The sequence below is a fragment of the Gossypium arboreum genome, chromosome 5 (assembly GCF_025698485.1).
Source record: "Gossypium arboreum isolate Shixiya-1 chromosome 5, ASM2569848v2, whole genome shotgun sequence".
In the NCBI taxonomy this organism is placed as follows: domain Eukaryota; kingdom Viridiplantae; phylum Streptophyta; class Magnoliopsida; order Malvales; family Malvaceae; genus Gossypium; species Gossypium arboreum.
This window is the reverse complement of record NC_069074.1, coordinates 90,694,427-90,721,396: the sequence shown is the minus strand read 5'-3', so window position 1 is coordinate 90,721,396 and position 26,970 is coordinate 90,694,427. Positions and strand designations below refer to the sequence as shown.

Here is a 26,970-nt window from a genome sequence, read left to right as displayed (position 1 = left end):
TGCATGCTTATAATCAATATCAAAACACAAAATAGTTACTTGATGAACCAATAGTAAAATAATAGAAAAATGCAGGAACCAAGACCAAAGTCTACAGAATCAACCATAAATGCTTTAATATGTTGAATGATCCACCCACTGATCAGAAACAAAGAAATTATCCAACCAACTTCGTTTATTCCCCACACCAGCAAAAGATGATACTTCGACCTCTGCTTCCTAGGCTATTTATGAAGTACCAATTAGAAACCAACCAACAAAATTTGCAATACACAACCTTTACATTTCGTTTTCTTTTCATGTAGCTAAAGTAACAAAGGGTTAAAAATGAAATTCAGCATGCTTATAATCTTCAAAGAGAGAGTAGGGTGTAAATATGACACTTACACTTATCAAGTTTGTTAAAAGCCAATGCAACTTCTAAATAAAATCCAAACTTATCCTTTAAGAGATATTTCCTTAGGAAGATTCTAGAATATAAATCAAAGAAATAGGATATTGTCTAGAAGACTAGATATTCTAGATGAACATTCTAGCTATTAGATATTCGTAAAATCAATGGCAAGTATGTTAACATGTGCCAACAATCCAACTGTCACTAAACTCTATAAACAGGGGTGGGAGCTTTCGTTCTTGATAAGATGTAAGAGAAAGCCATAAGCAAGAGAGTGTGAATGGTAGAGGTAGAGAAGAAAAAGAGTAATGACGTAAGCGTGTGCCATATTGTAATTGTGTTGTGTGTTAATAAAAGTGTTCTCTTCTCTTGTAATTGTAAGTTTCGATTAAGCCTTAGGTTGCTAAGCACTTAGTGCAATTGGGCTGGCTTTAATATATTGTTCGCTCTGCCGCCTGAATGATATATGGTCGGCTCTACCGCCTGAGTATTATAGTGCACTATGAAGTTAGAAAACAAAAGGTTAACCAACTTCACAGAGTTTATGTAACATTAATTGTAGGTCTTCGGTCCTTTGCAGTGGGTGTGTTGGGCTCGTCGAGTTCCAACAAAATTATTCAAGTTCGACTTAAAAAATTGTGAACTCGAGGAATCAATAAAGGCTCCCTTACTTTTTCTTGTAGAATGAATGTGATAGCAAGTTAATTTTTAATGTATCTATTTGTGACTACTTTTTTAATAAAATACTACTTAACTTGTGGTTTCTTGCTTAAATCTTATCAGGGATGAAATTAAAGTGTCAAAGTTCAAAATCAAGCAAAAAGGGGCTAAATTAGAGCACAAGTAATAAAAAAGGGGCCGAATTAAAAATTTTGAGAAATTTATGGTTGATCAAATTTTCTATTTGACTTTGTAAAAACTAGATTTAGAAAAAAAAAATATTCTGCTATAAAATTTGATTTTATGTGGTTGGTTGATAGATGAATCAGGCTAAAATTATCATATGTAATGTATATAAATACCTTGTACAGTGGCTTTGGAATATAGATAGGAAATTGAATAAAAAATCATTTATTTCTTTTCTCTTTCTCCCGTCTTTTAGCAATACAAGCATTCTGCCATTTTTTCCTTTTTTTTTTTTTTTTTACTTTGGTTCAATTGCTCTTTAAGGCCTTTCCTTCCTCCACCTACTACCATTACACTTAAACTCATTCTAATATTCCATCAAACATGATTAGTCTCATGCTCAACCAATTTCCTTTTATCTTTAGCCTAATTATCATTTTGACCTAAAAAATCGTGAAATATAAATCCGCCCTAAAAACCTTTTAATACGGTGTTCGCTATCTTTCCGGTATATGAGATAGTCACAATCGTCCCTTAAAGTTAATCCAATTTCAGCACAAAGTGCATGTTGGGTGGAAGTTGTTTTGGCGTATAGTTGGGAAATCGGGTCAATCGTCTATCGTATTTTAGTTCCCCAGAACAAATTGGCGTGTCCAATTAGAAGAAGCTAGTTGGGTTCTGTCAAGGGAGGTAGTGATTGAATTTAAAAGACCCATGTGGTTGATGCCATTAATTCGAGTTGGATTTTCTAGTTTGCAAAGTTGTCGAACTCTTAAATTATGAGCACGAGTTACGTGATTAGAAAATCGGTAAGTGTCAATTTGTAGGTTGTATCAAAGCCAACTACACAAGGAAAAGTTGGCGGTTCAGGCATCCTTAATCACTATAACCAACTTAATGTTTGGAAGGGCAAATCTATTTTTCAAGGACCGATTCAGTCTCAGAGTGGATCAAGGCTAAGGCTAAGAATTCACTGACTTGATTCACTGATTTAATTTAATTTCGCGACTTTTATTTTGCAATCATAATTATGTTATTATTTTATTTTATATTTATTTATTTTATTTTCTTTATCAACTAAATTCCCTCTTTTCTATTTTACAGCTTTGTACACACAAGTCATAGGCACAACAATTGTCTAGAGTCATAAATCTAGTCACAAAAAGAGAAGAATTAAGAATCTTAATCTCTGTGGAATCGACCCTACTACTTTATACTACTATTTAATTAAGTTAGAGCGTAAAAAATTATATTTGATGGTTTTGATGTACATCAAAACGATTCTAACTTTCAAAGAGAATGAAGAATTTCTTGCTCTTAATTCATTAGTTGATGATTTCAATTTCTCAAATAATGTTTAGAAACAAAATAATGTTTTTTTTTTAAAGATGAGAAGTAGCAACAATGTTTCAAATAAAATCACTGTTGCATAACTAATAAAATCACAAAATAAAATTTGTCAAGTTCTGTCTTTAGTTTGCATAACTAATAAAAAAAATTAAAAGGTTAAACGCTTGAGTTTTGAACTTGGCAATTACTCACATTTTGAGACCTAAAATTTTTTTAAACTTAATACTTCAACTTGACAATTGTTTGCTATTGGGGGCTGAACTTTTTTTTATCCAAATTGATTCATAATATTTCCTTAAAAACCCTAAAGTTTAAGTCTCAATATGGGAACAATTGTCAAGGTCAAAGACTAACTTAGACAAAATAAGCCCCTAATACAAGAACAATTACTTAGTTAGGCTTCAATATGAGAACAACTACCTAGTTCAAAGATTAAATTGAACCTAAACAAAATTCAGGATCTAATGGGAGAATTGCCAAGTTATTTAACCCAAAAAATAAGGATACGACACAAAGGAAATGCACTCTTGTTCTCATACTTATATAGTAGGTAAAGCATACAGTAAAAGCTATAACAGAGAGAAACGGCTCTAATTAGCTAAATTATTAGTTGGAAGAAAGATACAATTATTAAGCCATATTTTTAATGTAAATAATAGAAAAATGGTACAAGTGATTCACCCAAATTTACTTATGAGGTAGAAAGAAACAAAGAATTGATAATTGATGCGGTCGTTAAGAGTACCAAAAATATCCTATTCCTTGTAAACTAATAAAAATAACAGTAAAGGGGAAGTAGGGTCGAATCCTCAAGGACCGGATTGTACGAATGCTCGTTTTTTGAAATCTTGGACAATTTCTTGGCCAAGAAACTTGCGTTCCTGAAAAAAAAACAGAATTAAGAATTTCGATTTGGAAAAATAAAAATAGTATTTAAATTAAATTAAAATTGCGAAATTAAATAAATGACAGAAATTGAGATGAAGGATATATAAAAATAATAAAGAGAGTTAAAGGAAAAGAAATTCTTATTGGTAGATTCCAGCCTCCAATTGTCTCATTCCGCCTTGGGTTCAATCCTCGGCTTTTAAATAACCCTTCTCAACTCAAGCAAGCCAGTTATATTGGAAGAGGATGCCTATGACCACCAGCTCCAAAGATTAGACTTACGATTTTTAGGGAACCTAACTCTAGCCAGTAATCTATGCTAGATCAACGCTTCTCAATGGCGAATCCCACGCCATTTTGTCTTTTTGGCTTGCCACGCAGTAAGTTAACGAACCGACTGTGTAATCCTTCCAAAACATACAAAGCGGCCGCCTTTGCATATGCTGAAAAGCTTACTTCTTAAGGGTCATGGACGGAAGCGTTAGCCCGTAGTGCGGAGAAACGATGAATACTTGGCGAGAAGGCTAAGTACGGATTCTAGGCCTCAAGAACCCTTTTTGGGGAATATTGACAACTTTCGGCTAGATAGATTTTAGTGGCTCATGATAATGGTATAAAAAAAATAAATATAAAAATGGAAAGAGATTTTATTGAAAGAAAATATAAAGAAACAAAAGCCTAAACTTTCAGGGAGAGAGTGTTTACAGAAAAAGATGAACCCAAATAGAGTCACTTCACCCCCTATTTATAATGCTAGGAAGATAGTCTAATTTAACTTAAATTCTAAAAGATAAATATATTTAATTAAAGATAAATAAAGATAATTAAAATAAAATCCTAAAATTAAATAATCCTAATATTTATCTAAATATTAATTATCCTAATATAAATAAAATAAAATAAAATAGAGTGTTCCAAAATAAAATCTCTTCTATTTGCTTTTAAGTCTTGTGCCTTCCATGTTCGCACTTTTGGCACCATATTTGTCCCACGTTGCATATTGACCCATTTAATCTCTAAATTGACGCTTTTTCCCTTGAATTTACTTTTCGCTTCCAATTTAATCCCTAAAAGATAAAAAGACATAAATAGCTCAAATTAGTAGGCTCAAGCTCAAAATAAACACATGATTAATGTATAAAAACACGTCATTTTAGAGTATTATCAATAATTGAAATTGACAAACTTGTTTTACCTGTAGCGACGTAAAAAAAAATTTTTAGCTTCGCTTGGTCGCTAATTGTGGCGATTTATTAAACATTTGAAAACCAACTTTCGATTTTATTAACAAAGGGAGTCGCCATCGATCCTTTTTTATAGGTGTGATCGGACACCTAATAAAATTATTTTAAAATAAAAAGAAGGCCAAATTTAGGTCTCGTGAAAGTCCAGAGAAAAATTGGGGTTCGGAGTCGATTCTGCTGAGGAAGGTATTAGCACCCTCGCGACGCCCAAAATTGGTATCTCATAAACATTTGTTGACTTGATTTTCAAAAATACGAGTTCAATATAATATTTAATCGTGATCCGATTGAAAATGAGAATTTTAGTTTTCGATTTCTTTTAGAAAGGGTGTCCCGCTTTTTAACACAAGCCGATGAATTTCATAAACATTTGTTGACTTGATTTTCAAAAATACGAGTTCAATATAATATTTAATCGTGATCCGATTGAAAATGAGAATTTTAGTTTTCGATTTCTTTTTAGAAAGGGTGTCCGTTTTTTAACACAAGCCGATGAATTTCACCCAACATAGCGATGAAATCGATGGCTTAATATTAAATCGGTACATTACCTTATTTTTAAATTAATTAAAACATGAGAAAAATATTCCTAAAGTGAGAAATTAAAAATAGATAAAGGACGAAAAAAATGATATCATTAATGAAAAATATTAACATGGAATACTAGAATATTAGAATAACAATAATAATGATATTTACAAAATAAAAACAAATCATGTACTAATAATAAAATAGGAAAAATGATATATTTGGTAATAATAATATAAAATAATAATATGTACATAAAATACATATATATATATATATATGCATATAATAAAAGTATGTAATAATAATAATAATAATATCTACAATAAAAGAAAATATTAGGAAACGTACCTAAAAAATATATACATAAAAATTTACAACAATAATATAAAATAATGATATGTGCAAAAATATATATATATATACATATGTACATAAAATATACACTAATATAATAATAGTTATAATAATACTAGCAATAGTAATAATTTGTAATAATAATATATACACAATATGGTATTTAAAATATATATATATATATATGTATATAATAGTATTTAAGAATATATACATAAGAAATATATAACTAATGGCATTAAAAATATATACATAATATATATAAAATACCTAAAAAAGAAGGGGAAAGAAGAGAGAGGGAGGGGAAAAGGAAATCCGGCCAAGGGGGGTCCTTCGATTGATCGTCGGTCATGCCACGTCGTCGACCACACGCAGCAACCGCCCACAGTGGCGGAAAAGTTAAATTTTTAACAATATATGTATATATAAAGAAAGAAAAAAACAATACAAAAAAAAAAAAAAAATTGAAAGAAGAGGAAAAAGAAAAAGATGCAACCTTTTATTGATGTTTCTTTTGTGTTCAAAATTTGAAGGATTTTTGTGTTTTTTCTTCTTCAATCTTTGTAAAATCCTCCTTCTTTTTTTTTTACATGATTTTGAATGGCTTTTTATAGCCATCTTTTACATGATTTTCTTTTTTTTTTCTATTTTGTAGGTGGTGGTGGTAGACAATGGGAGGAAAAATGGGGCAAGTGGGAAAGTGGTTAGGTGGCTAGGTTTTTTATCTTTTTTGTTAGGTTTTTCTTTTTCTTCTTTTTTTTTTTTTGGGTTAGGTTTTTTTTGGGTAGGTTTTTCTTTTTCTTTTTTTTTTTGTTTGTTTTTTTTTGGGTTAGGTTTTTTTTTGGGGGCTTAATGGGCTTTTGAATTGGGTTTGGGTAGATGTAAATGGGTCATGGGTTAAGGGTTTTAGTGGGTTTAGAGGTTTGGTTGGGTTTTCATATAATTGGGCCGGGCAATTTGGGCTTCTATAGCCCCTCTTTGCTCATTGTCGTTACAACGATAATAGAGCAAAGACTTTCAAGGAAGACCAAACTTGCCGGTCTTGCTAGGTCTTGACTTGATTTGGAACTCTTCTTGTTTAGTTAGTCTCTTTTCAGTCCACCGCATCTTGTAGCTTTGGTTCAATCCATCGCAAATTCGGAGATATGCCTTGTAGCTTCAATCTGTTCCAATGTAACTTCAAGGATATGAGATTTGTGGCTTCGATCCGCTTCACCGTAACTCGAAAGATAAGATCTACAATTTCAATATGCTCTTCTATCGCTTCGGTGAGATAAGGTTTTGGTCTTCTCTTCTGCGACTCGGAAAGGCAATATCGATGCCCTCGATCAACTCCACTGCAACTTTAAGGAGGCAGAATCTGACGTCTTCAATCAGCTTCAATCTTTATTCTCTATTGGCATGTGATCCTGAGCTCAACTCATTTTTGCAATATGAATTGACTCTCTAAAAGCAGACATTAAAAACAGAATTGAAAATAGCTCAAATAGCGTGAGCCAAGGCTCAACTCACCTCTCGCAATATGAGTTGATTTTTGAAACTTAACTTGAAAAGCGATTTTGAAAATACCTCGATATGTGATGGAGGTTCAACTCACCTCTCAATATGAGTTGATTCTTGAACAACGTAAATTGAAAACAGAATTGAAAATACCTCAACGTGACTCGAGGCTCAACTCACCTCTCGCAATATGAGTTGAAATTAAAACACAAAATTGAAAATACCTCAGCGTGCCCCGAGGCTCAACTCACCTCTAGCAATATGAGTTGATTTTGAAAAACAAAAATTAAAAGGCTTAACTCACCTCTCGCAATATGAGTCAATTTAAAACTAAAAATACCTCAGCGTGTCCCGAGGCTCAACTCACTTCTCAATATGAGTTGATTTTGAAAACAACAATTAAAAATACCTCAACGTGTCTTGAGGCTCAACTCATCTCTCGCAATATGAGTTGATTTTCCTTGAAAAGCATGAATTAAAAACATCAAAATACCAAAACCTGTCCTTTGGTAGAATTCGGGTGTCTTTTCCTTTGATTCAGTTCGACTCTCATTCAAGATTTCTTGCTCTGTTGGAGTACCTGTATATGCCATGTATGATGTTATCATGATATGCACATGTTTGTCTTAAATGCTTTTATGCCTACATGATTATGCAGTGCTCCTTAAGCATGTTTGTCGTATGTCCATTTAGCCACGATTGTTGAGGATCTGTGTTCATTGCTTTGATTCTCGACTTTCTCTTGAGCCTTATACTGTCTTCAAGCTTCACGAGTAATCGACGTTTCTCGATATCACTCTTTTGCCCCCGATTGAACTTTGTTCTTACTTTGAGACTCTTGTGCTTATCAAATTTTCATCCAGGTAATGCTTAACATTTCTTTTGCTTAGAGTATGTCATTTCACCATTTATCATGTAAATAAACACATAATGAGATGCATGAAAAAGGTCAGATAGGGACAAAATGATATTTCATATTCATCTATTTCAAATGTGGCAAACAAAGCAAGTTAACCAATGAGAGTAAAAAATGTCAAAAGAAAGAAAGGATCGTATTCAACGGATACAAATGCTCTAGATATTCAACACATGAACTCTTCCTTGTTCCTCAATCAAAAATCTTTTCGAGCTGCTTCTTGCGTAGAAGATTTGAGCTTTTAGAAATGCTTCAAATCTCGTAGTCTCACTTTGTTTGACCCATTGTTAAACGCCACGCTCTTTAAGCCAAGTTTACCTCATTAGGACGCCTCTCGGGTTTTCATCCTAATCTTTTGTGCTAATCAAGACGCCTTTGCGGGTTTTCGCCTTGATCCTTTTTTTTTTTATGCCCTTTTGGTTTTCATCTCAAGCATAATATTTCTTCACAAGATCTCGAGTTCACTGGATTCAGAGCTCCTTGCCATCCATCTCGGTAAGGATCAAAGGTCCTCCGAAAATGCCTTCTTTACGACGTATGGTCCTTCCCAATTTGGTGCCCATTTTCCTCGCAGGTCCTTTTGTATTGGGAGAATCTTCCTCAGTACGAGTTCTCCTTCGTGGAATTCTCTTGGCCATACTTTCTTGTCATGGGCCGCGATCATTCTCTTCTGGTACATCTGCTCGTGACAAATTGCTCTTAGACATTTTTCTTCGATGAGGTTCAACTAATCATATCGAGCTCGAACCCATTCTGCTTCTTCTAACTTTAATTCCATTAAGACTCGCAGGGAGGGGATCTCAACCTCAATAGGTAGCACAGCTTCCATTCCGTAAGCCAGAGAGAAAGGAGTTGCTCCCGTAGATGTTCGCACAGATGTGCGATATGCAAACAAAGCAAATGGAAGCTTCTCGTGCCAATCTTTATATGTCTCAGTTATTTTCCCAATGACCCTCTTAATATTTTTATTGGCTGCTTCAACAGCTCCGTTCATCTTTGGGCGATAGGGCGAGGAGTTATGATGCTTTATTTGGAACTGCTCACACTTCTTTCATCATCTTATTGTTCGATTCGTGGCACTATCTGAAATGATTCTTTCAGCAAACCATACCGCAAATGATTTCCTTTTCAAAACACCGCAAACCGCAGATCCTCGTCACATTGGCAAACGGCGGCATCTATCCATTTTGTGAAGTAATCAATGACCACAAAACGAATCGATGTCCATTTGATGCTTTTGGAGAAATTGGCCCTATGACATCCATGCCCCACATAGAAAAAGGCCACGGAGAAGTCATGACATGAAGGGGTGAAGGGCTACATGAATTTTATCGCCATAGATTTGACATTTGTGGCATTTTCCGCAAAATTGATTCATCATTTTCCATTGTCACCAATAATAACCGAAGTCTCATGATCTTTCGGCCATATTGAAACCATTGGCATGCGTTTTGCAAATTCCTTATGGACCTCTTCAAGTATTTTTCGGCTTCAACATCATCCACACATCTCAAAAGCATCGATCCTTTCCTCTTTTATACAGATATCCCCATCAAGAACAAATCCCGCTGCCATTCTTCTAATTGTTCTTTTATCGTTCTCATTCACTTGTTCGGGATACCTTTGATTCTTGATATATTCTAAGATATCATGGAACCAAGGCCGTCCGTCTACTTCTTTCTCAATGCTACAACAGTGTGCAGGGACCTCGTATATGCTTATTTTGAGGGGCATTATTTCTGCTTCTCTACTTGCTTTGAACATTGAAGCCAAAGTGGCCAGGGCATCAGCCAGTTGGTTCTCTTCTCGTGGGAAGTAATGAAAAGCTATTTCTTTGAATTCCTTGATCAATCCAGCCACTAAATCGCTGTACTTAATCAATTTTGAGTCCCTCACTTCCCACTCTCCACGGATTTGGTAAATCACTAGGGCTGAGTCCCCGTACACCTCCAAGATCTTGATGTTTCGTTCGATAGCAGCACGAAGCCCCATGATACAGGCCTCATATTCTGCGATATTATTGGTACAGAAGAAGTTCAGTCTTGCGGTGAACGGATAATGATTCCCGTCTGGTGATACCAGGATTGCTCCAATTCCATGCCCTAAAGCATTTGACGCACCATCAAAGCACATCTTCCATGACTTCTCTTTGATGACTCAGATTCTATTTCTGTGATGCATATTAAGTCTTCGTCTGGGAAATTGAATCTTAAAGGCTCATATTCCTCTGTCGTTCGAGTTGCTAAGAAGTCAGCTATTGCTCTCCCTTTTATCGACTTTTGACTTACATAGGCAATATCATATTCCGAAAGGAGGATCTGCCATCGTGCCATTCTTCCTGATAGTGCCGGCGATTCCATCACGTATTTTATTGGGTCCAGCTTTGAAATTAGCCATGTCGTGTGATACAACATGTATTGTCTGAGTCTCCGAGCTACCCAAACCAGAGCGCAACAATATTTCTCAATGGACGAATATTTTGCCTCATATTCAGTGAACTTTTTGCTGAGGTAGTAGATCGCTTTTTCTTTCTTTCCTGACTCGTCGTGTTGCCCCAGTACGTAACCCATTGAACTTTCGAACACAGTCAAATACAATATCAATGGTCTTCCAGGAGTTGGCGGTACTAGCACTGGAGGACTGGACAAATATTGTTTTATCTTATCAAAGGCTACCTGGCATTCCTCGTTCCATTCTTCCGGGTTATGTTTTCGAAGAAGCCGAAAGATTGGGTCGCATTGGTTGGTAAGTTGAGCGATAAATCGGGCGATGTAGTTTAATCTCCTAAAATCCTCTAACTTCCTTTTGCGTCTTGAGGTGGTAATTCTTGGATGGCTTTTATTTTATCTGGATCAACTTCGATACCTCTTTCACTGACAATGAAGCCTAGCAACTTTCCCGAGGTAGCCCCAAACGTACATTTGGCCGGATTGAGCCTTAGCTGGAACTTTCTCAGTCTGTCGAACAATTTCTTCAGGTTCACTACATGCTCTTCCTCCCTGGATTTAGCAATCATATCGTAGACGTAGACCTCTATTTCCTTATGCATCATGTCATGGAATAACGTTACCATAGCCCTCTGATATGTTGCTCCAGCATTCTTTAACCCAAATGGCATCACCTTGTAGCAGAATGTTCTCCACATTGTTACGAAGGTAGTTTTCTCCATATCCTCAGTGGCCATCTTGATCTGATTATACCCCGAGAATCCATCCATGAAAGAAAACAATGAATGTTTTGCTGTGTTATCCACCAACGTATCAATGAGTGGTAAGGGAAAATTATCTTTAGGACTTGCTCGATTCAGGTCACGATAATCCACGCACATTCGTACTTTGCCATCTTTCTTTGGTATCGGGACTATGTTAGCCACCCATTCTGGATATTTGGAGGCTTGTAGGAAGCCAGCATCAAATTGCTTCTTGACTTCCACTTTTATCTTCAACAACATCTCAAACCTCATTCGTCTTAGCTTTTGTTGAATGGGCTTGCATTCTGGCTTTAATGGGAGCTTATGGACCTCTACATTTTCATCCAATCTTGGCATGTCCTAATATGACCATGCGAATACATCTTTGTACTCGCGAAGCAAAGCAATCAAATTATGCCTGGTGCCCCCTGAAATAGAAGTTTCAATCTTCACTTCTTGTTTCCTTTCTTCAGTTCCCAGATTTATTGTTTCAACAGATTCTTGATGAGGCAAAATCAGTTTATCCTCTTGTTCCACCATTCTTAGCAAGTCAGGAGACGAGACATAGTCTTCAACATTTTCTTCGGCTTCGAATTCTCCTAAACAAACAGCCTTCTCAAAATCGATTTCAGGACTCGTAACGGGTTTGTTCATGCTGTTGACATCTGAGCACCTGAAAGTTGAATGAAAAAAAGAGACTATAGAGGGGCATCCAAGTATTGGAACCAACAAACGAAATGTTATGGCATGGCATGAGGCAAATGTAAGGACAGGCTATGAAATGAGAAAATGATTATGAAATTAGTGATAATGCGAAAGATCATGACAAAATGCATCTTCATTGATATTCATTTGAATGATAAAGAGCGAATGCAAGCTCTTACAAAAGAATTCTATTATATCTAGGGACACAATAGAATGTTAATGTTTGAGCATTACTCTGAAGACTTATAAACTACAAGAAGGTCCTCGGCAGTCCAATTGTTCAACATGAAACCAGGGGGACAAAGGCGTATTCTTGAGACATCTTTACTTGTGTCAGCTCCTTTGTCAATGACATTTATATTGATGTTCTGAAAACCCTTTTCGATCATTAACATTGTGCTTTGTGCATTGTCCTGCCTCGGGTATATCATTCCCGCAGACGTAAATGTTCTTGACAAAGGAGGGAATTCCATAGGCTCCCATTCTGGTTCTCGGCCTTTTTCAATCTTTCAATTTTCTCATTGAATTCAGCCTCTATTACTCTAGCTTGTCGGCGAGTTTTATACGGATGACGTGGTTCCAGTCTTGTGGTATTACAAGCTGCGAATTATATATTTTATCTTCAATGACCGAGTATGGGATATGCAATGTATGAATGAATGCATGAATGTCAAATGAATGTCAGTCATGAATGAATATGCAAAAATTTGGTGTTAATTTCAAGATAGCCCCTGTTTAGGCATTTCCTTAATCAAAGGAGTATTACACAACGTTTCGGTCACTCGTATAATTGACTCCTCCATTAGAAACCCGTTTTGGCAACCAATCTTTAATCAACACCTTCCTAATATGATGCCTATAATGCATGATGAAAACAATAAAGCAAAGACAAACAAACTTGATTAGTAATTTAATACAAAGAAAAACATAGAGAACTTCAACAAATCGAACTACCCGACCTAGTTTATTAAATGCACCCGATCCTCTTATATAGAAAGTGAAAATGCAAAAGGCAAGAGGCATTCCTCCGTGCACTTATTTTGGGGACTACTAAGCGGACAGAGGTTCGGCATGGCTCTAGTTAGGTGGCTCGTATGGTTCATTATATGCGGTTTTGGTTCTAGATAGGTACTCGAATTGCCCGTACTATCATCTCGCTAAGATTAGCACGAGCCTCGGTCATAGCCTATCACAGCTCACGAGTTCAATTCGAGGATTACATTTACTTATGCCTATGCGGAGGGACAAGTTAACTCACGAAAGCATAAGTCATATGTAACCAAAGTATTCACTAGCTTTGTATGGAGGGACGAGTTAACTCACGAAGGCGTAGCGTTTACTTTCACTTAAACGGACGGAGCCGGGTAGAGAGCTCATGTTATGCAACAAAATGCACGTGCACGGTGTGTGGGGAGAAAGTTGCAAAACTTTACATTTTATTTAAAAACTAAACCAAACTAAAATCACAAAAATTTAAAGTCGAAAAACAACCGGATAAAACAAGTTAGAATATATACAACACGATGCAAATGCATGATTTTTTTAAAACAAAAATTTGAAGATCACGACTAAATGTTAATTTGAACAAGGAACTTTGAAAGTTTTGACAACGCGAGTTTAATTCGACTCGACTCTCAAAAAGGGTCCCCGAGTGGAGTCGCCAAATGTGCGACGTAAAAAAATTTTTAGCTTCGCTTGGTCGCTAATTGTGGCGATTTATTAAACATTTGAAAACCAACTTTCGATTTTATTAACAAAGAGAGTCGCCACCGATCCTTTTTATAGGTGTGATCGGACACCTAATAAAATTATTTTAAAATAAAAGAAGGCCAAATTTAGGTCTACGTGAAAGTCCGAGAGAAAATTGGGGTTCGGAGTCGATTCTGCGAGGAAGGTATTAGCACCCTCGCGACGCCCAAAATTGGTATCTCATAAACATTTGTTGACTTGATTTTCAAAAATACGAGTTCAATATAATATTTAATCGTGATCCGATTGAAAAATGAGAATTTTTAGTTTTCGATTTCTTTTTAGAAAGGGTGTCCCGTTTTTTAACACAAGCCGATGAATTTCATAAACATTTGTTGACTTGATTTTCAAAAATACGAGTTCAATATAATATTTAATCGTGATCCGATTGAAAAATGAGAATTTTTAGTTTTCGATTTCTTTTTAGAAAGGGTGTCCCGTTTTTTAACACAAGCCGATGAATTTCACCCAACATAGCGATGAAATCGATGGCTTAATATTAAATCGGTACATTGCCTTATTTTTGAAATTAATTAAAACATGAGAAAAAATATTCCTAAAGTGAGAAATTAAAAATAGATAAAGGACGCAAAAAAATGATATCATTAATGAAAAATATTAACATGGAATACTAGAATATTAGAATAACAATAATAATGATATTTACAAAATAAAAACAAATCATGTACTAATAATAAAATAGGAAAAATGATATATTTGGTAATAATAATATAAAATAATAATATGTACATAAAAATACATATATATATATATATATGCATATAATAAAAGTATGTAATAATAATAATAATAATATCTACAATAAAAGAAAATATTAGGAAACGTACCTAAAAAATATATACATAAAAAATTTACAACAATAATATAAAATAATGATATGTGCAAAAATATATATATATATACATATGTACATAAAATATACACTAATATAATAATAGTTATAATAATACTAGCAATAGTAATAATTTGTAATAATAATATATACACAATATGGTATTTAAAATATATATATATATATGTATATAATAGTATTTAAGAATATATACATAAGAAATATATAACTAATGGCATTAAAAAATATATACATAATATATATAAAATACCTAAAAAAAAGAAGGGGGAAAGAAGAGAGAAGGGAGGGGGAAAAGGAAATCCGGCCAAGGGGGGCCGGTCACCGGTTGATCGTCGGTCGCGGCCGGTCGTCGACCACCACGCAACCGCCACGGTGGCGGAAAAGTTAAATTTTTAACAATATATGTATATATAAAGAAAGAAAAAAGCAATACAAAAAAAGAAAAAAATTCGAAAGAAGAGGAAAAAGAAAAGATGCAACCTTTTTATTGATGTTTCTTTTGTGTTCAAAATTTGAAGGGATTTTTGTGTTTTTTTCTTCTTCAATCTTTGTAAAATCCTCCCTTCTTTTTTTTTTACATGATTTTTGAATAGCTTTTTATAGCCATCTTTTACATGATTTTCTTTTTTTTTTTTCTATTTTGTAGGTGGTGGTGGTAGACAATGGGAGGAAAAATGGGACAAGTGGGAAAGTGGTTAGGTGGCTAGGTTTTTTTATCTTTTTTTGTTAGGTTTTTCTTTTTTCTTCTTTTTTTTTTTTTTGGGTTAGGTTTTTTTTGGGGTAGGTTTTTCTGTTTCTTTTTTTTTCTTTGTTTTTTTTTGGGTTAGGTTTTTTTTGGGGGCTTAATGGGCTTTTGAATTGGGTTTGGGTAGATGTAAATGGGTCATGGGTTAAGGGTTTTAGTGGGTTTAGAGGTTTGGTTGGGTTTTCATATAATTGGGCCCGGGCAATTTGGGCTTCTACATTACCTATGTTTATTCTTCCATGTAATGTGGTAATGTATTCCTCATGAAGGATCCCCAAAACATGTAGTTGTGAACTGTACTTTGAGCAGTGGCTGGTCCTTCAGTTGCCTTTATAAATCATTAATAAAAGTTTAATGTAAAACAAAAATAAGTATCTCATATTAGTGTCATAAGGGCAAGAAAAAAAAGATACATATGCTTCAGTTTGCTTACAAGCTTGTTATTATAAACGCCATGGGCTTAAATAGCATTAAGGATTGCAAGGTGTATACCTCTATTTTCTTGGAATGCACAAAATGGTTTGAATCAATGAAGAAGCCTGTAGTCATGTTGGGACATTCTCTTACGATCAAAAAGGTCAAAGCCGAAAACACAAAATGATATCCTTTAGGACAAAGCTCAACGAGGCAAGCCAGTTCTTCAAGTGCTAATCGTTCTAATTTATCAAACTTTATCTCTTTCTTGGTTGTCACTTCCCTTCCATCTTCTACTTCAAATACTTGTGCCAATTTCGGGTTTTGTTTAACCACGAGATATTTAAGTTGGTGAGGAGAACTGACAAATCCAAGAGGAAAAAGAGTTTTCAAGTTTTCGCAATTCGTAACAGAAACTGTAGCCAAATTAGGAAAGCTTATAGGTTGAAGACCAATATCACCATGAGATGATGAAGAAACTTGATCCTTGGGTAAAATGATTCGCTCCAATTCCTCACATCCCTTGATTTGTAGACTGACCAATTGTGATAAACTGCAAACTGTTGTAGGTGAAAATATATATCTTAGCTTCTTGCAATCAATAATCTCCAGAGTTGTAAGGTTTTGTAGGGTTACAACTTGAGCAACATCCTTCCATATAATTTGCACTTTAGATAAACACTCTAAGTGTAGTTCTTGTAAGCTTGAGAATAAGTGCCCACCTTGAACCTGAAATACCTCTTCATGATCCCCAACTATTATATAGTCTTGATTCAATGTGAGGACATCAATGTGACACAATTGTCGGCATGTCACGTTACTAAGATATAATTTCTGCAAACACAAACACAGTAGTAAATTCCATAAAAGTACACTATAATAAATGTTACCCATAAGCTTTTTGCATGCCAATTATGCAAACAATAGTTAGTTATAGTGCCAAAACCCATCTAAAACTGCAAACAATCTAGATGATACCTCCAGTTGAGCTTGAACAACAAAGCATGTCAATTGGGGACAATTTATCACTGATAAGTTTCGCAAAAACGGCACATTGAGCAAAATGTGATTGCCAGTTACATCCTTTCCTTCTGTCTGATCGTAGATTAGCATCAAATGAGGACAGTTCTTTAGGTAAACACATTCCAACTGTGGAAGTGCTTGAGATAAAGTATCTGGAAACACATATTTCAATGATCGACAATTTTCGATCCAAAGAGTTTTCCATTTTGGCCAACATAGAGAATAGTGATTCTGCATGTTTAAATAAAAATATTAAAATAATTCCTAATTAAATAAAAATAGAATCCGGTTTTGTCATATTTTTTTTTTCCATAGCCTAAAACAACTGCTATTAAAAAGAAAAAACAGATAAAGCACACTAAAAGTTTCTGGAATGAATAGGTATATCTACCTCATCTTCTTGGGCAAAACTGATGATTTGCTCTAATCCATCACAGCAGTCTATGTACAGTTCCTGTAGATGTAGCATACTTAGAGCAAGGTAAGGAGAGAAGATTGTTTTCAGTTTACTGCAATCTCCAATTCTAACAACCTTTAAACTTCGGAGGCTCGCAATCTCATGATGGGATGACTCTAAATTCCATATGCTCTCCAACTCCGGTAATGAATACAACTTCAAGATTGTTAACCTTGAGAGCAGTGGTGCCTGACTTTCAACTTTTTCAGAAATCTTATTCATTTGAAAAACCACTTGTAAACGCTTACAATGTTCAATGCTCACTTCTTCAAGATTTCGCAAGAAACCAGTCGGAGGTGGACCATGGCACAACTCTTTCAAACAATTCATATTTCGTATATCCACTTCCACCAAATTAGATAATGCTACACTGGACCCTTGTTCTCCTGTTATGTCAATCAAGAATTCCATATCCTCGCAAGATTTAAGCCAAAGAGAAGTCAACTCATTTACTCTCTTTTTACATAAGTTTGGGATAATGTTCTTTTCTCCATCGACATTCTCCAGGCTCAACTTTTCCACATTGCAAAACAGATCCTTAAATGCACTCAATAATGATGGCAGATTATTAATTTTCAAGGTTCTAAAGGTTAAACCCCTTAAATATCCAAAATAGCCATTTACAACAATATTGTTCCTTTGTAGTTTAGGGAACATAAAATTCTCTTGAAAACCTTGTTCAGCAGAAACTGTAAGTGATAGTGCAGTCAAACGAGATAATGAATTCAACTCCAATAAGTTGATATTATTTTCACTTGTCACATGTAGCTCTTGCAGTAATGTCAATCTATTATATTCATAACAAAGTATTAATTACTAAGACTGACTTTAAAAAACATTATTTAAACAAGATTGTGCGTCTTAAAATATAAAGTATAAACTTAAGAAGAGTTTATCTACGCATAACTGAAAAAAATCAACATACCTATTAAAGTAATTAATAGGAAACTAAATAACACAAAAGCAAATATGATATGATAAAAAATAAATAAATCTAAAGCACTATTACCTTGATAGCAAGTTGGGGGGGAAATTGATTTGTTGCTCTTCATCATGTGAAAGATATAATGATTTCAGTGTAGACAATTCCACTAAATCTTCAAGTATCTCATCAGTATTAGTGCCAAACAATGCAAGAATCTCAAGGTTTCTCATATGTGTCAGTGATGATAAGTTCTCTGGCTTACAATCTATACAGCACAGAGTTCGAAGATTTGTTAAGGATTGGAGTCCTTCTAGTGAGAAATTTACATCTATGAGAATTAGAACATGAAGGGATTTCATTTCTTCAAAAAATGTACTAGAAACTCTTAGTATTTCCTTTCCACTCACAACCAAAATCTTAAGCTTTGAAAGTTTCGCTTTATCTGGAAAATTATCTATGTGACTACTGCAGTTCCATAAAGCGATTCCAGTATAACATCCAAAATTTTCAACCATATGAGGCCATTCTTTCAACTCATCTTGTACCATGAATCTATTTTCTCCCATTGATTTTAGCCAATGAGCAAAATCTCGAACAACATCATGCATTCTCACGGTTTCTGCATTATCAGTTTCCAATAAAAGGCCAGATTTTTGGAGTTTTGTCAGTGCTACACCAATTTCCCTTCTTTTATCTTCAATTAAGCAAATATGAGAGAACAACCCCACACCAATTCCGCACATAATCAATATCTCAATAAGGATTTCATCATCTTCAGGAAAAAGGGAACACAACAAGAAACACGATTGGATGTCATTTTCAGTTGTTTGGCTATTGTTTTTCTTCAGATAATCGTAGCTAAGTTTAAGAGGACTGTAGACACCTCCAAAAACTTCTTCATTATCCAAATGCCTTGAGTCCTTGAGTCTTTGATTTGCGGCTCTCCACCCATCTAGACTTTCACCCTTCAGAGCTTTTGCCACAGTTACGAGTGCAAGAGGCAAGCCCTTGCATTCCCTAGCAACCTCTTTGGCTACATCATTCAAGGAGGAAGGCCCATCATCAACACCAGCATTATCTTTGAACAAAGTCCATGCTTCAACTTCAGATAAGATACCAAGTTGAATTTTCTTCTGACAATTCATTATAGTGCAAACTTGTTGATGACGTGTGGTCAGAAGAATTTTACAACCCTCATGTGCAACACCAAATGGAATTCCGATGGTCTCCGGTTCAAATTCTTCCCAAACGTCATCAAAAATTACGAGGATATTGTTCACGCCTTGCATACTCCTGAATAGCTCTTCTGCTTTTCCTTCTTGGCTACTTGTTTCAAATTTTAAACGAAAAATATCTGCAACTTTATCTTGAATTTTGTTGATGTTTGGATTTTGGGACATGGTAAACATCACAACTTTATCAAAGAGCTTTTGTTCTAGAGCATGCTTCCCAACTTCTTTGGCTACAACTTTCCCGACTCCCGGTATTCCGTACAGTCCAATCATGTTAGCATTTATAGCCTCCATGATCCCGATGAAAGCTGATTTTGAAGATTCAGAATCCCTGAAATCCTTAGATGTGATGAACTCTATTCCTTGAAGAGGAGCACGACGGCCGATTGGTGAAAAGTTACAAGTCTCTAAAAGTTCAGAGATAAGAAGAGTCTTCTTCGCAAGTTTCTTACTTAAGCAATATCTCCAGCCCCAATTAGGACACCATTTGGAACAGTTGATGTGACCTATTTCATCTTCCAGGATCTGGGTTACTCCCAATTCATTTTCAGCCCTTGTTAACCAGTCCTCAACATCCTTCTCGATTGCCTCAGTTTGCCTTATAGCTGCATCAACATCATTTTTCACACTATCTTTCTTCAATTCAAGTGCTTTACGTTGATTTTTGAATTCTTCAACAATTTTTCCAAAACGGAAAAAGTAGCTAAGATAAGGTGAAGCGTATTCCGTTGCCAAGTTTCCCACGGTGTTGGAAGAAACAGAGGCAACAAGTTCAGCCATTTTTCTTGATGATCTGATGAAGTTGAAGAAAGAATTTTACAATTGGTAATAAGATTAACAGAAACACAAATGAAAGTAATTGTGAATGTTTGCCTAGCTAATTATAGTAGGAATTATCAATGGATTTGAAAATCTTGATTCCAAATAGTAAAAATTCGAATAAAAACTACTAATTAAGAAACTGTAGTTTTCTTCTGAAACAAAGAGATTATCATGTTTGCTTACAAAAGGAAATATTGGAGAAAGTGGAACTTATTCATGAACTTACCTCTATGTTTCTCTCCTGTTATCACCACTTGGATACGTAAACGCAAGAGTCAAATACAGCTTTTTTAGCTCTCTACTACCTTCAGATCGTAGATTGTAGCTGTAAAACATCAAAAGGCCAATACTACTGCAGAAAAGCAAAAACCAAGACAACAAATCAGTAGATATAACTGGGTAAAATTTATGAGGAGCAGTCCCTTAAAGCTTACCTTCATTAAAGCCTCTTTTTCATTGATCTTTTGTGAACTGCAAATTAAGAAGAAAGTCTGATTTTTCAATATGCTTAGTTTTGATGGAAGAACTCAATCCCTAAACTCAATTAGTTGCTGGTTTGCTCTTTCCGAAGCTCAGTCTACTTGAGTTAATGTTCCAAAATTGAAAAAGATAAAACCTGACAACCTATGGTAGTAATTAAAGTATTGCCTACTTGGCAATCCAAACTTGACCGATTAGCTTACTTTTCTTTTATTGGAAACTACACTTGCTCAATAAATTATTACTTAGTTTAATTTTGGTACTCAATTTATTTTTGGTACTTAAATTTTAAAAAAATTTAAAATGATCATTAAACTATATAAATGTTTTTATTTTAGGCTGTTAAAATTATTATTGTTATCTACACTAATCGAAGGTTCTTTTTTCTCTTCTTTTTCATAGTTCAGTTTTTATTTATAAAACAATTTTATTCGTCACTAATCTATGAACTGAAGTCCAAACAAATTTTTTCTTCGATACAATAACCATCAAATTGACTTAGATTTAAAGTATATTCTTCTAGTCATTGATGAATATTGATCCACCGCATTAATTGTCGAATAGTTACTTGAAGCTCACTAACCGAACTTTAAAAAGAAAAAAACCTGATAACCTAATGAGTTAAATAAAAAAATTTTATTAATTCAATGATAATTTTTTAAAATTTTAAATTAAATTAATAACTTAAGTGTATTTTTTTTCCAACCAACTAAAAGAAAAAAAAAAAAAAACCATTTGCGATTCTTGCAATGTCTTTCTTATTTTTTGTTAGTCTTCTTAGCGGAGAACAATTGACAGCCACTTTTTGTCTTTTTCCTTGTTTTATTATGCTTTGTTCATTTATTTGCTTGTGAAGACTGAAATTGTACATAATCACATTTTACTGTTGGGAAAATAGTCTGAAATTTAATTCCAATGGGAAAATCTCATCTATATATATATATATATATATATGTATGATGTATAAATGAAGAATTTCTTTTCTCTTAGAATATATTAATTGTTGGAACAGTGACAATTAACTTACGTCCTTACCTTGATTCTGTATAATTATATATGAAAATATGATTGGTGCATGTTAATATATTAATTCATTTTGTTAAAGTTACGTAGTTGAAAAGAAATCTTAAGAAAACGTAAAAAAATTAATTAAGTTTTTGTATTAAATTTATAAAAAAATTAATTAAGTTTTTGTATTAAATTTATTTTTATTAAGTTTTTGTCGTTAATTAAATAATTAATTAAGTTTCTCTATTAATAGTTTCTGTCATTATGTTGACCTTTACAATAAATTGATAGATCAGTTAGATGACGATATGTGTCAACTTTTGGTGTAATCTATTATTTTTCATAAAATGATTAAAAATAATAAAATTATAAAAAAATATTAAATACTAAAATTGATATAAAGTTATTAAACTTATAAATATTATAAATATTATGAAAATATATAAAATTGAAAAAAAGTATTAGCATAAAAACTTGAACTAAACCGGTTAGCTCAAAATTAACAAGGGCACCAATCCGATGAAAGCCATTAAACTAGTTAAATTAGAAATTGGGTGGTTGAACCTAATTTTTATTTTTTTAATATTTTTATCCAATTATAATTTTATTATCCGACTATTAACATATTTCAAAATGAAGTGTTCTAACCAATATTTTTAGAATCGAATTGGTAGTTTGAACCTATAAGGCCACCAATTTGTCAATTCGATCGATCTGTCTAATTCAATTAAATAAAACATTAAAAATAAAAAATATTAAAAAATTTGTTCAACTGTTTCAACTAAACCAACCTAATGCATTTCTCCAAATCAATACTCTCATCGATTTCAATCTAGTCAGTCCAACCGATTGATTTGGTTTAGTTCAAGTTTTTATACTTTTTATAAGTTTATATCAATTTTAATATTTTTATGATTTTTATAGATTTCTAGTACGTTTTAATAAAATTATAAATATTTTAATCATTTCTTTAGGTTGATATCAATTTTCATATATTTTAATATTTAACATTTTGAATATTTTTTATAATTTTATTTTATTTTTATAATTTTTCTTATTTTATATATTATTATTTCAATATTTTTTTATAATTTTTAAGGGAAAAATTATATTAAATCAAAAGTGTCACATGTCACCATTTGATTCCTCTATCAATTTATTTTAACGATCAATGTGATCAATGACAGAAATTAGAGGAGCTTAATTGATTATTCTAGTTTAAGACAAATGTTTAATTAAGTGTGATTTAATATAATAATTTAATTATTTTTAAATTTTTAGATATTTTTTGACATATTTATTTAAATACCCATTTAAGGTTAAAATGGAGATTGACATATTACTAACAATATTCATGCATTTTGGGAGCATAAATATAAAAATCTTTTTACAGTGAGGAACAGAAGCATATGGTATACTAACATGTCCTGTAGCAATACCACACCCCTTCCATTACCATCCAACATCCCTTTTTGAAAATGTAAAGCACCTATCAACTACTCTCATTCATCCATAGCAGGACAATATTCAATAATTGCTTAAAATAAATAAGAGAGCAATTAAGAATAATTATTAAATATTGTCCATCAATCAATGTAAGAATTTCTATGGTAACCCTGATTTAAAGATCTCAATTAGTAAGAGTTTTTTAGGGTGATAAAATAAAATTATATTTGAGTTTTGATAAGAGTTTTGTAATAATTATAGAGAGAATTTTGTTCTCGAGTTAAGATGTTGTTTTTGGGGTTCAAGCATTATATGTTTGGTACATTTAGATTTATTTTTTTCATATTATACTCTCATTTGTTTACTCATTTAGTGAAAAGCTAAAGCTTCCTTTGTCTGTGAATTTTATCCTCTTTAGAAGAGTTTTTCATGTAAAATATCTGTCTATTTGATCTTCTCTATTTTATGTAAAATTTAAATTCTAAGTTTAATTACATTTAATTAGCTTTATGGCTATTAAATAAAAACACATTATCGTCATAATTGTATTATGACCTAAAGCATAATCATTTTTGAGGTGGCATTTAATTATAGTTTTAACCATCACATCAGATTCATCGTTAAAGAGTTTACAATTAATAAAAAATATTTATTTTATATTTTTCGTAATTAAATGATAAAAGAAAAATTATGCATGGTTAAGTAGTATCCTCTAATATAGTTTACCCATAACTTTAATATTGTATTTTTTAATGGAAGAGAACCATATTTAGACTAAAAAAGCTATAATTAACATCATATATAACTTATTGGATTAATTTTCAAAAACTTTTTAGTAAACTTTATAAAATTGTTAAAGCTTGATTGAAAACTTTCATAGAATTATATAAAAAAAGTTAGAGTTGTGTGATTCGAATCTCGTTTAATCCGGTTTAAAAAGTTTTGAGATGCAACTTACTTTGTTAAAGAAATAAGATAGAGAGACAAAATTAGAAATTTGTAGGGGCGAAGTTAAATTCGTATAGGATTAAACTTCTTCTATTAGATAGATTGTTTAACCCTTTAAAAACTGCGCATAACTGCAAAACTTTTTATATTATTATTTTTTAACATTAGTGAATTTCTCTCATCTGCCTATAGTTTTCACGTTAGGGGTTTTCTACCTAAAATCTGTTGTGTGTTCCTATTTTTCTTTCTTATTGCATATCCTATTTTTGCGCAGCAGGGGTATGAAAATCCACGAGAAGCAACTGGGCGTATTGTATATGCCAATTGCCATTTAGTGAATAAACCCATGGATATTGAGGTTCCACAAGCGGTATTTCCTGATACTGTATTTGAAGTGGTTGTTAGAACTCCTTATGATATGCAATTGAAACAAGTTCTTGCTAATGGTAAGAAATGAGCTTTGAATCCTACTATCATTATCCACGTATAGTATAACAAATTGAATATGCATGAATCATTTAACACACTTTCAAATTAAAATAATATTAATTTCAACATAACGAAGTTTCCATCAATGGCCATTGACATGTTAATAGCATTACTAATACAATATGTTAAACTCAAAATCCAACATTATTATTAATATAACAAACTACTCTTCTTTTTGCAACTCTCACTTGAAGAGAAAAGATATTAAGGTTTCATTAATTGCTTATCATAGCTTATTCGTCTAAACAAAACATAAATATTAAAGCACTTAATTGGCTTGAACTAAGCTTCTCAGTTCCATCCTTATGGCATCTAAAATACCTGCAACTTAAGAAAGAAAAAAAAAAAACTCTTATAAGAAATAGTAGAAATATCTCTTAAGTGATGAAAAGATTTAAGTAATCTGTTGAGATAAAAACATATTATTACTTGTTGATTATGCAGCATATTTAAGTTCAATCCTCACGATGCAATCGAGTTGGATGAAGTTTGTCTCTAATGGAACAAAGCTTGGTGACAACATCACTCATGTCCATCCGCTCACTTGGTGATTCACTGGAACAAATGAGTCCTATTTTGAGTATTGAAATTAAGCACTGAAGATGCCTACCATTTCCCAAAATGTTTCTATTGGGTGTAATGTTTGCAATTGTTCCTCGAGTGACTCTTTGTTGAAGAAGAATGGGATCTATAATCTCAGTAATTTGTTCAGGCAAAGTTGACTTAACAAAGTTGTGAAGACTTACACTTTCTTTAAACCTTTCATCAGTTGGCCTTTTCCCTGTAAACATCTCTAGCAAGAGGATCCCATAACTATACACGTCACCTTTAGTTGACAACTCACTTCCCATGCCATATTCTACAATTCATTCATCACAAAAATTACATTATAAAAAAACTGCAGAGGAAAACCCTCTAAATATTAAAAAAAAACTACTTTTAGGATGTATGTTTTTCTTTTAAATAATGGAAGAAATAAATAAACTTACCCGGTGGAGCATAACCAATAGTTCCTCTAAATCCAAGGGAGCTTGACTGGTTAGCAGAATAGCTAACCCTATCTGTAGAAAGGAGTTTTGCTAACCCAAAGTCACTTATATCTGCAACCATTTCCTCATGGAGTAGAATATTGCTTGGCTTGAGGTCACAATGAATGATCGGTGTCTCGCAACGATGGTGTAGATACTCCAGTGCGTGGGCAACATCTATGGCCACAGTAACCCTTTGGAAGAAGTTCAGGTTTCTCACCGTCTCTTGTTCATTCATGTCAACGGATGGATGCAACCAGTCCTCCAAGCTTCCTTTTTCCATGAACTCATAAACCAAGGCTTTGAAATCATTACCTTGATAATCAAAACCTGAAACAGCAGTTAATACCTTAACAAGATTTCGATGTCGAGTGTTCTTTAAGGCCTCACATTCAGCCAAGAAACTCCTGGATGCTCCACGATTTAGAAGATTAAGCACCTTTATTGCAATTACTGCTCCACTCTCTTCATGAATTCCTTTGTATACAACACCAAAACTTCCAAAACCAACCAAATTTTGCGTAGAGAATCCATTAGTAGCCCTTCGGATGCTTTGATATGATAATTGTAAAAGTGAATTTTCTACACAAGTTGTTGTTGGTTGCTGCTTTTTCTTCTTTCTAAAAGATAAGGAAGAAAGAAAATACCAAAGCCACTCCTAAAATCGCAACAATAATTGCAATTTTTACTCTAAGAGGAGTATTTGATGATGTTTTTGAGTTACATCTCGACAAGTGTAACGCGGGGTTGCCTCCACAAAGTTTATTGTTTCCCTCAACGAATGTAGCACTTGCGTTCTTAAAGACTCCTTCACTTTGTACCACTCCCTCAAAATCATTAAAAGAGAGATTTAGATACTTTAATTCCCCAAAAGTTACAAGAAATTTTGGAATCCCACCTGAGAGATTATTTTCAGATACATCCAATTCCACAAGACGTCTCAATGAACTTAAAGATGAAGGAATGGGCCCTCCAAACAAATTTCCATCCATGTATAGGTACTCCAGACTTGCACATTTACCAAGGCTATTTGGAAGCCAACCAGATAACCTATTTTGAGAGACATAGAACTCACCTAGATGTTTTAGATTTTCTACTGCAACAGGAAGTTCACCGGTCAAATAGTTTGATGATAAGTCTAGTGCAATGGACATGGATGGGATGCCAACTACCTCAGGGGGTATTGCTCCACTAAGGTTATTATTAGAAAGATATATTTCAAGCAAATTTTGGCAATTACCTAGACCAAAAGGGATGCTGCCCTGAAGATTGTTGACATCTAAAGATATATATTTTTATTTTATTTTTAATTATTTTAAATTTTTAATATAATTATTTTTATTATATTATTAATTCGTGTATTGTTTTAAGAATTGTTTTAGTATTATTTTTATTTATTTTAATATTTATTT

At 33.3% G+C, this 26,970-nt stretch overlaps 2 protein-coding genes across 2 annotated transcripts; both read right to left on the bottom strand.

The window, feature by feature from the left end:
* Positions 1–15,610: 15,610 nt before the first annotated feature.
* On the bottom strand, positions 15,611–20,815 carry LOC108454691 (probable disease resistance protein At4g27220). The gene is made up of 6 exons (XM_053028792.1): positions 20,594–20,815; positions 20,386–20,511; positions 18,190–20,130; positions 17,115–17,967; positions 16,679–16,954; positions 15,611–16,534 (listed from the first exon to the last, which is right to left on the bottom strand). The coding sequence occupies exons 3-6, from the start codon at positions 20,115–20,117 to the stop codon at positions 15,716–15,718; spliced, it is 3,876 nt and encodes a 1,291-aa protein (XP_052884752.1). The 5' UTR covers positions 20,118–20,130; positions 20,386–20,511; positions 20,594–20,815; the 3' UTR covers positions 15,611–15,715.
* A 4,170-nt stretch (positions 20,816–24,985) lies between these two features.
* On the bottom strand, positions 24,986–26,712 carry LOC108472089 (receptor kinase-like protein Xa21). Its single transcript, XM_017773606.1, has 3 exons — positions 26,300–26,712; positions 25,520–26,178; positions 24,986–25,389 (listed from the first exon to the last, which is right to left on the bottom strand). Exons 1-3 carry the CDS (start codon positions 26,710–26,712, stop codon positions 24,986–24,988), a joined length of 1,476 nt encoding a protein of 491 aa, XP_017629095.1.
* Positions 26,713–26,970: the final 258 nt, after the last annotated feature.

Bases quoted from the DNA above. Each gene is read 5' to 3' on its own strand.
- LOC108454691 (XM_053028792.1), bottom strand. From the start codon at position 20,117: ATGGCTGAACTTGTTGCCTCTGTTTCTTCCAACACCGTGGGAAACTTG. The intron at 17,968-18,189 runs GTAATAGTGCTT...TGAATATAATAG, and splicing joins CCCCCCAACTTGCTATCAAG to ATTGACATTACTGCAAGAGC. The intron at 16,955-17,114 runs GTAGATATACCT...TTAAACATGCAG, and splicing joins GTTTTGCCCAAGAAGATGAG to AATCACTATTCTCTATGTTG.
- LOC108472089 (XM_017773606.1), bottom strand. From the start codon at position 26,712: ATGTCCATTGCACTAGACTTATCATCAAACTATTTGACCGGTGAACTT. The intron at 26,179-26,299 runs GTTACACTTGTC...CTTATCTTTTAG, and splicing joins CTTTGTGGAGGCAACCCCGC to AAAGAAGAAAAAGCAGCAAC. The intron at 25,390-25,519 runs GTAAGTTTATTT...AATGAATTGTAG, and splicing joins TATTGGTTATGCTCCACCGG to AATATGGCATGGGAAGTGAG.